The sequence below is a fragment of the Protomyctophum bolini genome (assembly GCF_963924005.1).
Source record: "Protomyctophum bolini genome assembly, chromosome: 22".
Lineage (NCBI taxonomy): Eukaryota > Metazoa > Chordata > Actinopteri > Myctophiformes > Myctophidae > Protomyctophum > Protomyctophum bolini.
In genome coordinates, this window is record NC_137883.1 from 6,202,338 (window position 1) to 6,213,478 (window position 11,141).

Below are 11,141 nucleotides of genomic sequence, written 5' to 3' on the forward strand. Positions count from 1 at the left end.
TGTCTAATTATATAAAAAGGTAATTACAGCTAAACTTTACTCTTTCAATATTTATTTTTGAGCGGTTTCATCCGAGTTAGTCATCATCCTGCGCGTGTATTAATTATGCGGCGCTCTTAACAATGATTTCATGCAGTGCCATGGATTGTATTTTAAGTACCTGCTAAACCAACATTTTCTCTATGCTCCTGGACCTGCTTTCATAGCGGCGTCTTGGGGAGAGCATACAGCATGGGCCCTAGTGTCCACGCGCGTTGGAACGTGCCCGGTGGGATTCGGTCAGCAGGCTATATGGCCGTGCCATCTGAAAATGGCCTTTGGTCTTTCAGGGGGATGTGTAATTAACTTTAAGTTTAAAAAAATATATATGAGGGTGCGGGTGTGTAGTAAAAGTCTTCCAAGGGTATACACTCAAGTGTGTGTGCGGTTGGTGAGCTGATGGGATTATTATAGACCACTCCCTGTTGAAAGCATTTACGCCGGTATGCCTTTCATTTTCTGGATAACGTCAATGTAGATAATGTACAATGTACATTATGTATTCTGCGTTGCGATGTGTTCTTGTAGATCGCTTTTTATAGGGGCTTGCGTGGTTAAAAGAAAAGTTCAGTTTATGTGCAATAAAGGCAACGTTGCGTTGCACTGCGTTGTGTTGTTCTGTGTTGCATTGCCCCAGGAACGGCCCCGGGGATGATTCCTCAACAGGAGTTGTGGAACTTTAGTTACCGGCCCCGACACGTGATGGCAGACATTTTATTGTTTTGAAACGTCGCATCTTGGCAACCGTATTTGTGTATAATATATGCTTTGATGTTGTCTATATGCCAGCATCACATCAGCTTATCCGTCCTTGAGCATTGAGTCTCCTAGCTGGCAGTGCATGCCAGCATAGCAACTTCATTGATGTACCTTTTAAATAAAACACTAAGATGTCTGTCCACACTTTGACTCTCTGAAGATTTATGTGACATTTATGACACTTTCTCTCAGAAACGGCTATAGGGGGCCGGGGGAGGCTGTGGTGGGTTTGCCCATTTGTGTAATGACATGGGATGAATTTCAATTATTGAAAAGCCCGTATTGGAAAATCTTATAACACTTCTCACTACTTGTCTGTAAACTTTTGACAGGGCCCAGCCCACAGATCCCTTAGCTTAGCCCATTTTGGGTGGGAATCCCTTTTGGTGTTTTAAGCATTATGGTATGCTTTAGCTGTTGAAAAATAGCAGATCTACAACTTGTAGGTCTGCTATTTATTTTTTTTAATCGTGAAAATGTGCCTGAAATCTTTGAATATTTATATTGTTACAGAGCGAGTTTTTAACTCAAATCTTTGCTAGTACTGGGAGGGTCCCTGGAACAACATATTTTCAGATGGGGGGTCGGCGGCCAATTACATAATAATCTTGGGGGTCCTTGACGTGAAATAGTTTGAGAACCACTGATATAGAAACATGGATTTATCAGAAAACAGTTTTTGAAAAATCGTGCAGATGCGAACGTTTTTATTTTATTTCGACGTCAGGCCTAAATGTCTTAGAGATGTGTCAGAGTTGGCTCTCTCTGCACCTGCAGGCTGGGATATATGCATGTTTCCATTGTGTCTCTCATGTCTTCTGGCCTGCAGGCTGGGATATATCTGCATGTGACAGTCGCCTCTTTCTCTCTCTTTCAGGTCTACTGTCTGCAGATCATTTGACTGACAGCTATGGGACCAGCAATGAGGACAAGCTTCCAAATGTTTGCTCTGGTTGCTGTTCTCTGCCTGCTCTGTAAGTTTCTTTTCCCACCAAAGACTTTTCAATTTCCATAGCTGAATTTGGATACGTCTGTGACATCAGAAATTTGTATTTCGGTATGCTTGCACTATCGAAGAACTGATCAAACCGAAACTGAAATTGCTTAGGGATAGTTCAGGTTGTTTGAACTGAAGTTGTAAGAAATACTTGCCATTAATATAGTGGTTGCAACTGTATTAATTGATTGCCCGAGTCCCGTGGTGGGAGTTCTGCTCATTTTGTGGGGGGCACTGGGGGCCACGCAGTGAAAGTAAATTAATTCACAAAACTAAGGCCATTTGTATTGCTGACCTATTTCTAAAATATTAGCGCAACTTTCGTTCAACTTTGACCCCTCTATCACTATTTTTGGGCGCAGTGATATGGACGCAAAAAACATAGTTCCGTGTGATAGAGTGGTCAACAATTTACGAAAGTTGCACTAATATTTTAGAAATAGGTCAACAATACAAATGACGTTAGTTTTTGTGGATGAATTTACTTTTAATGCGTGGCCCCCTGTGCCCCCCACAAAATGACCAGAACTACTTAATAATATTTCACCAAAACCAGAGCAGAACTCTCACCACGGGACTCGGGCAATCATGCAGTTGCAACCACTAATGGCAAGTATTTCATACAGCTTTTAGTTAAAAATAAATCTGAACTATCCCTTTAAGTTCTGTTTCCATTTTAACCCCTTTTAGGCGGGAACCTCATTTGGTGTTCTAAGCATTATGTTATACTTTTATTTAGCTATTGAAAAATAGATAGCAGATCTACAAGCTCATAGTGCCGAGTGCCGCGCTACGAGCTTCTAGGTCTGCTATTTTTGAAAAATCGTGAAAATGTGGCACAAATCTTTGAATATATATTCTTTCAGACAACATATTTTTACATATATTTATTATTTACATATTTTTGGGGGTCCTTGACATGAAAATGTTTGAGAACAACTGACTCAGAAGACATTTGTAGAATAATTTGTAGAATGGGTTAATACAGTTGCAACCACTATATTAACGTCAAGTATTTCAGACGGCTTTTAATAGCTCAAAATAAATCTGAACTATCCCTTTAATTTAAAGTTCCGTTTTCCATTTTAACAGTTTCTAATTATATTCCCCAACAGCAGCAACCACGGGCACCACGGGCCTAGCGCTGAGGTCAGAAGTGCGTGGCGCGCTGGGCGCTGCGGTGGAGCTGGACTGCGGCTCCCCCCCAGACCTGGTGGTCATGGCGTCCGCCGCGCAGCGTGTGGTGGAATGGGTGCGCCAGGGAGTCGACACCGCCGTCCTGATCAAATTCGGAGCGTACGCCCCCCGTGTGCATCCCACGTACGACGGTGAGTCTCTTTGGAAAAACAAGACGATTTAAGCAACCTCATGGATAAAAGTTCTCAGTTGCCGTGATCGATTAAGAGGTCTACTAAATACACAAAGACAACACACTATACACACACACACACACACACACACACACAGACAAAACCCTCGCCGATGTCGCTGTTAAAATCAAGCCCTATACAGCAAATATCTTCTATAAAGCCAAAGGTTAAAGCCTCACTCTGTGGATTCTTCAACTGGTTGGATGTATGTAGGACAGCACGAATACCAAAACATCCTAAATTTGAGTGTGTGTGTGTGTGCATGCGTGCGTGTGAGGCGGGGGGGTTGCTTTCACACCTTTTCACAAATTGCAGATTGAGCCTAACAAAACGTTTCAGTCAGATTTTCCTTTGATCCCTGCAACCTACAGGTGTGCATAATGTTCTGATTGCGTATCATTCGGGGGGGGGGGTTATTTATTAGCTCATTATGATAGTTTTGTACTCGGCTGAAATGAGTAGAGCGTAACGAGGGTTGCGGTGAATTAGCGCGAGCTTCGAATGCTTTCAGAGAGTCTGTAATTCTGCCCTATAAATGTTGAGAAGAGGAAGCTGTTTTTTTCTTTTTCTTGTTCTGTCGATGAATACCGTGTGTGTGTGTGCATGTGTGTGTGCGTGCGTGCTTGCGTTAGGGGGGGGGAGGCTTTATTTAATTTGCAGCACTTCCAGTGCACATCTGTTTGAACATTGCGTGAGCCAACAGTCTGGTCTCGCGAGACTAGTTAATTAGTAGCTCTTTAATTATAACCAGCTCTTGTTACGTTTGTTAAGCTCCCATTCCCAGTGTGTGCGTGTGTGTGTGTGTGTGCCAAAGTTTCCCGGCTTTAATCAATCCTGACTTGTCTTGTCACATGCTGCAGCGACAGTTCCCACTGAATGAACAAATAACACGGTGTGTGTAGACCAGTTTCTATGGCAACCTCACCACCACACCTTGATGCTCACTTTTTTACCCACTGGCATCCTTTGGTCGCTCAGTGGGGGCCGTTTTCTGAGAACAGTCGAGTCTCTCAGATTGCATTATGTGCCCCATTGTCCACTTTCTGCCCCAAAGCTCCGAGAACAACAAAGCCTTTGCAGTCTGTGGGGAAAAGCGATCCTCTCCTATGAAGCAAGAATACCTTTGTGTGTGTGTGTGTGTGTGTGTGTGTGTGTGTGTGTGTGTGTGTGTGTGTGTGTGTGTGTGTGTGTGTGTGTGTGTGTGTGTGTGTGTGTGTGTGTGTGTGTGTGTGTGTGTGTGTGTGTGTGTGTGTGTGTGTGTGTGTGTGTGTGTGTGTGTGTGTGTGTGTGTGTGTGTGTGTGAGTGACTGCTGTTGTTCTTTAAAGTCACTAAACAAAGGAGCTGATGTAGACAAAGGGAAAGCATGTCTGCTGGGTGGCTCGCAGATCCTTTTAGTTGGAATCTCCCCTTCTTTTATACTGCGGGAGAAATACGACCTATCGACCCCTCTTTTCCGAAAGCCATTGGCTTTTAGCAATATTACAGTTTCCGGTTATGATGATACCCCGTAATACAAGACCGATGCAAAGCACAGGAAAAAGGAAAAGATGTCTTACTGTTCACTGTCCACTTATAAGGCAACTGGTTATTATATTGTGTGTGTGTGTGTATATATATTAAAGCTTTTTCTTATAGTATTATGATACATCTGCAGTGATGTAAATAGGTTTTCAATGTAATGAGTCCCGGGATGCAGGGATGGTCTTTTTTTAGATGAGTCCCAGGGACATTTTATGAGTCCCTTTTTTGGCATTTTTTTTTTTACAAATTGCAGCATTTAACTCCCATTTCATTTTATATGGTTATAATGTGGTTATATTCATGCAGAAAACAGAAGAAGAAATGGTTACTATATCTAAAGCTATAGCGAAATAAACTAGAATAAAAAAAACGGTACAGTAGTGCATCCCGTGGATGCAGAGGTCGTTGTTTTATTGCGTCCCTTAACTATGAACTGCGTTTTGGGATATAAAATGCACCCTATTTTAATCTCTGCATCTGCCCTCCGGATTCTTCTGTGTCATGTATGGGGAAATACTTAGCGTCACTGCAGCTTGTTAGCGCGGCCGTATTTGTCAGTGAGGTCGTGCGGGTGTTTGCCAAAGTCTATTAAACACTGCCGAGGCCGTTCCCATTTCAGTGTTGAGAGAAAGAACGCCACACCCTTACGCCTGACTTATGCTACCGCCGCACGAGGGTGTCGCACCTCATGGATGTATACAATCTCGGAGCGCGTTGCGTCCGCGACGCGCCCGTGCAGCTTGTAAAGTTGTACGGTCGGCTATTTCCCGGCACGCGACGCACCTTCGTACGAGCTAAATCTAAATCGTGGGCTTCACGTGCCAGACAAGGTAGAGCGATACGGACATTTACGTATAGCAATAAAGTCACGCTGGAAAAGCTTGGGCTGGAGAATCATCGTAAGTGGGGGCATGGGATACTTTAATTTCTTCCCAGGCTCATAAAAGAAGCTAGCCTTTTGTCATGGACTTTAACCCATTTAGGCCGGAGGACGATTCTACGAATGCCTTTCTAAATCCTGACGGTTTTCTGAACATCCCCATGTTTTCTGTGCGTCAGTGGTGCTCAAACATTTTCATGTCAAGAACCCCCCCCAAAATATGGCCGCGGGCGCCCATCTGAAAATGTGTTTTTCCAGGGACTCCCCAGAAGCAAAGGTTTGAGTTTTTAAAAAAAAACTAAGATTTGTGCCACTTTCTTTTTCTTTTTTTTAATAAGAAAATAGATCTACAAGCTCGTAGTGCGCTATGAGCTTGTAGATCTGCTGTTTTTCAACAGCTAAAGTATAACATAATGCTTAAAACGCCGAAAGGGGCTCCCGTTTTGAACGGGTTAAAGAGGATCCTTCAAGGTGCACTAATGTCATGTTTTATTACGATGAATTTGAGCTCCGGAATGAAACGCTATAGTCGCGCTAGTAATACATTTAATCTGTGTACCTTTTTTTTTTTTTAATCTATGGCATCAGTAAAATCACTTCACTTTCTTTATTTTATTTGGCAATCGTCCATTGGAATTTTGCTGAGAAAACAGCCTCCACACTCTCAGAAGTGGAAGTAGAAGTATACGGGCTACAAACACGATACTAGTGTAGCCTCTCGGGTAACAAACAGATCGTTTTTTTCCCCGAAAGGTCCTGTTGTGTGCTTCAAGGCCCACAAAAGGTTTTTTTGAAGAAAAAAAAAAAGCTATGCATTGTCCAATCCGAAGCTTGGTATATGAGGCGCTTTTCTCACAGGTACTGTACTAAGGAGGACTGTTATAGGAGGAAGGAAGGGACAGGTGCAACATGGGAGGGTACTTGGGGAGGGGAGGGAGTTAGAACTGGATGGACTGCGGTGTGGATTTCTCTTCCTCGGGGCTGTTCTCGGGTGTCGTCGGCGAGGCAGCCCCACGGATCGGTGTCCATGGCTTCAGGTGGTATAGAGAGAGAAGCAATAATGATGCACCTGTTACTCGCCTGTGGCCCGGGCCCGGGAACTATGTGATTCTAATGGAAGCTGCCCAAGAAGTGCCTTTTATAGGGGCACGACAGTTAGCCCATTCTGACCTGAGATCAGATTCATACGAGGTTTTCCACTGGACAACACACTGGTCTGATGAACCCATTCTGACCTGAGATCAGATTCAAAAAATGAATGTGTCGTTCTTCGATTTTTCAAAAATAGCAGACCTACAAGCTCGTAGCGCGCCACTCGGTGGCGCGCTATGAGCTTGTAGATCTGCTATTTTTCAATAGCTAAAGCATAACATGATGCCGACACCAAAATGGGTTCCCGTTCAGAATGGGTTAATGGAACTGATAGAGTTGATGGAGTGGACGGATTTCATCAATTCTAACTAAGTCGTTCAGAAATACAGAAGAATGGCCAATCTGGTCATTTTGGTTTATTTTAGTGTATATAACATTTAAGTAAATAAAAACACACTCTAGGCATATCATCATTCCGTTGCCTTTTTACCGCTTCCAAGATGCAACTACGTACCACTGCATTTAAAAGGAATAGAACACAATACGTGTATTACTAGCAGGTGGACATGGTAAGAGAAAGACATGACATTTTCTGTAGATTGGTCTGAGTGAAAAGTAACAAGAATATGTTTTAATTCATGTGCTTAATAGAGTTTCTGCTTTGAGAACAGAACAGACATAAGACCCCCCCACACACACACACACACACACACACAGACACACAGTTCCCATTTTTCCTTCAATACACAAACAGTTGCTGACGCTTTAGGAAGTCAATACAGCTGTATAAATGCTGCGTTAGCAAGCTGTTACCGCGTAATTCCCCCTCAGCCTATAACCAGATTGTGTATACAGACACAACACATTACATCCCGAGCTAACGTCGCTAATGTGCCGTTCTCTTTCGTCAGTCGCCAACATTTGGCCAAAGGTTGCCTCCCTGGAACAACAACAACAACAACAACAACAAAAATCCAGAGTTTTCATTCACGTCGTCTGAGACCCCTATATGGGTGGCGTCATTACAATCTCAGAGGAACGGCTTTTCTGTGGCCTGAAGTGCAGGTCTGCCCACTGGATGGCTCCAGGAGTTGTGATGATTCAAATTTTAAAACGCTCACACACAAGTAGACCTCAATAGAACAACACGCGGTGAAGAGTGTGCAACCCTATATCTGCTCCGCTCTCTGACCGATACCTGAATGCCTCTAGTCTACACACATGGCGGTGAAACCCTTTTTGCCAAGGGCTGACGGCATGTCTTTATAGAGACCGGATAGGCCCCCCGGGGCCACACGGGAATGTCATGTTCTCAACGATCTCGTCTTTTTTTTTTAAAGCCATGAATTTCATGTTCGATTATCGTTAATATGCAGACACTGTCAAATTTAAACTAACCAGATTCCCCCCAGAAGACTACCCCGGCCTATATAATTGAAGAATGATTTATCCCCCCCCCCCCCAAATGCTTCATATCCATGTTGGAAAGTAAAAAAAAATCAATGCCCCAAACTACATCATTTAATATCTCTATAATTGAGATCCAGTTTCTAAAACGGTTATCATTTTGTAAACCAAGGACTTTAATTTTTCCTGGTATTCTCCACTATAATCGGCTTCACCCCGTTCTGTAATTCGTTTATATTTTTGTGTTATCAATCATTTCGTGAGACTATAAGAGCAGGCGCCACTTTTCTTTGAGTATCTCAAAGTCATTTTGAAGCTCAACTCCTCAGCAGTGTATATTATATCACAGAGCTTCTTTTTTTCTTTTTTTTGTCACAGCAAGGTTTCTGTTACTTTGTCACCCGAGAATGCATTGATGGATGAATGCATGTAGGGCCTCTGCTGGAGACGGCTTTGTCATGTGACGAGGGAATTTTGTCGTGTGTGTGTGTGTGTGTGTGTGATGGTTAAGGTGGCTTCAGCTGAACTAAATAAGAACTCTCACCTTTTGGCTCAGACACTCAGAACTGCTCTCTATTATTCAACGTATATAGTACACTGACTGGATTTAAAGATGACGGCTAAATAAAATGACAAAAGGTTGCGGGAAAAGGATTTGTGTTTCTTTTTTGACTGGCGGTTGATAGTAAAGGGGTGACGGCGGGGGGTTGTTTTTCAGTATGTATTGTCGAATGAACAGCATTCATTAGTTTTGAAGTATCCTTTGAGCACTATAGAGGTATAGTGTTCATTGGGTGGTCAACCTGAACCAACCCTCCTCTCTGGTGAATGATGCGTACTAAATGGAGGGAACCCGGGGGAAGGGAAATCTGGTGGTGTCCAGGTTTTGAGTGTATTCGAAAAGGGGAGGGGGAAGCCTAACACTTATAGGGCCTGACTCACACCTTCACAACAGATTGATGTTATAGCTGATGCATGAGACTTATTGACTGATGCAAGCTCGCAATTCATTTCCAATGGGGATTTTTTTTTGTGTCAAAACCATGTGACTTCCATTGGAAATTTGCATTGGATTTGGGAGCTTGCATCAGTTAACTCAGTTAAGTCTCATACATCTAGCATGCATCAATGTTGTATGCTAGATCGAAAGGTGTGAGTCAGGCCTACAACTGAGCACTTTACACACATGTTTATATTGTACACACACATACACACATGTACGGCACACACACACACACACGCGCGCGCATGTACATGAGCGCGCACCATCTCATCTTACAACTGGCTTTTACGCTTTGTTGTCTGATACGCACTCGGCCACTCCCTCCTCCTCCTCACATTCAAATACCGGTAGTTGCATTTGCCTCTGTGCATTTTTCGAATCCCAGCAGCAGTGAGTGGCATGAGGTCACCTTCTCACCCACCCCCCCCCCCCCCGACCGCACCTAACTCTCTTCCTTTCATGATGATTCATAGTAGGGGTGGGAAACTGGTGGCCCCAGGGGCCACATGCGGCCCCCACCTTCACTTAACGCGGCCCGCAGGTTAATATCAGAATAATAATGAATGAATTGCATTTTTATAGCGCTTTTCCAAGTGCTCAAAGCGCTTTACAATTGGTTCATTCATTCATACATTGGGAGGTGAAGCGGCGAACAGTATACTGATATAGTATTGATTTCAGCTGTTTCAAATCCAAACATGCAAACATGACCCGCTTTAATTATACTTAATGACTAGTATTAAATGACTAGTACTTAAAGGGAAACTTCACCCTTTTTGCAAAAAAGAATGATGTTAATGACGTTTAGAAGATTTAGAACACTTTCCTGGGGGTCTTTGTGTGTGTAACATGTGGTTTTGGATATTTTAGATTTCAGCAATGAGCCCAGTGTCTCTGATGTCATGGGCTCACTCACTTTCTGGACTACATCAAGGAAGCTCTGAGAAGGAAGTAGAAAGGACAATTATCCAGCAGTGATTACTTTACAAAAGGTCTCAATTGTTCATAAATAATGTTTGTTATGAGCTGGTCCAGCCGGCGCCATTCACTGCCATGTATTCATTGCACTTCCAGTGTGAGTTGGGCTCCCATGAAAGTGTCCTGGCGCAGCGCAGTCACGTGACCACTTCCCTTCCTTCTCAGAGCTTCCTTGGACTACATGTTGTCTCAGTAAAGACAGCCCTCCCCTATCCACAAGGAGGATCAGTGCACCAAAGCATTATGGAAATTGTAGTCCAGGAAGTAAGTGAGCCCATTGTCCATGACATCAGTGGCTGGGCTCACTGCTACAATCTAAAATATCTAAAATATCTAAAACCACATATTACACGCATAAAACCCCCCCCAGGAAAGTGTTCTAAATCTTCTAAACGTCATTAACATATATTATTTTAGCAAAAAAGGGTGAAGTGTCCCTGTAGTGCCTAAAGTCCTATACTTAATGGCTATACTGGTTGCCGACGGCCAGGTGGGAGTTCTTACGTTGAGTTTAACTTTGCTTTATTTCCCGCAGTCATTTTCCTATACAACATACAGATAAAATAATAAGAAATAAACTGTAACAAACACAGGGGACCAGCCCTCCTGAACACAGTAGAAAACTGTTAGCCTCTGCCGTCTGCCACTGACCACCAGACACTGACCAAGCTGCAGTGACACTGTCAATCAGCAAAACATTAGGTCATAATGGCTGTCTTTACAGTCGCTTTAACGACTAGTATTAGTAGTATAGAGGGTATGCGCATGCTTAAAGTGAATGGCACATCGAGTGGCAAAGCAACATGCAAAGTGAGTTTAACAGTGTTTAATGCAATCAGATTGGACCTTTCTGTTTATATGCATTGGGCTGTCACGGCCAGAAAGTAGTTTTTTGCCACTCAGTGGGCATTCCTGCATAACCTCCGGGTTTGATGATGATGTCACGCGCATACCCTCTATTGTCTTTTTGTGTACAATTTGTATTTAATTAGTTCATAAAGGATTCTAATAAAAATAAAAAAGCAAAAAATAATTCAGTATTTCAATTCAAATATAGCAAAAATAGCCGATCTACAAGCTCTACGAGCTTGTAG

The 11,141-nt window shown here is 43.0% G+C and overlaps 1 protein-coding gene across 1 annotated transcript in view; it reads left to right on the plus strand.

The window, feature by feature from the left end:
- Positions 1-11,141, plus strand: part of igsf9a (immunoglobulin superfamily, member 9a) — a 66,239-nt gene that overhangs the window by 7,232 nt on the left and 47,866 nt on the right. The window contains exons 2-3 of the mRNA XM_080755505.1: positions 1,676-1,772; positions 2,911-3,123. Coding sequence (XP_080611631.1) covers positions 1,709-1,772; positions 2,911-3,123 — 277 coding nt within the window. The 5' untranslated portion in view covers positions 1,676-1,708. The remainder of the gene's footprint in view (positions 1-1,675; positions 1,773-2,910; positions 3,124-11,141) is intronic.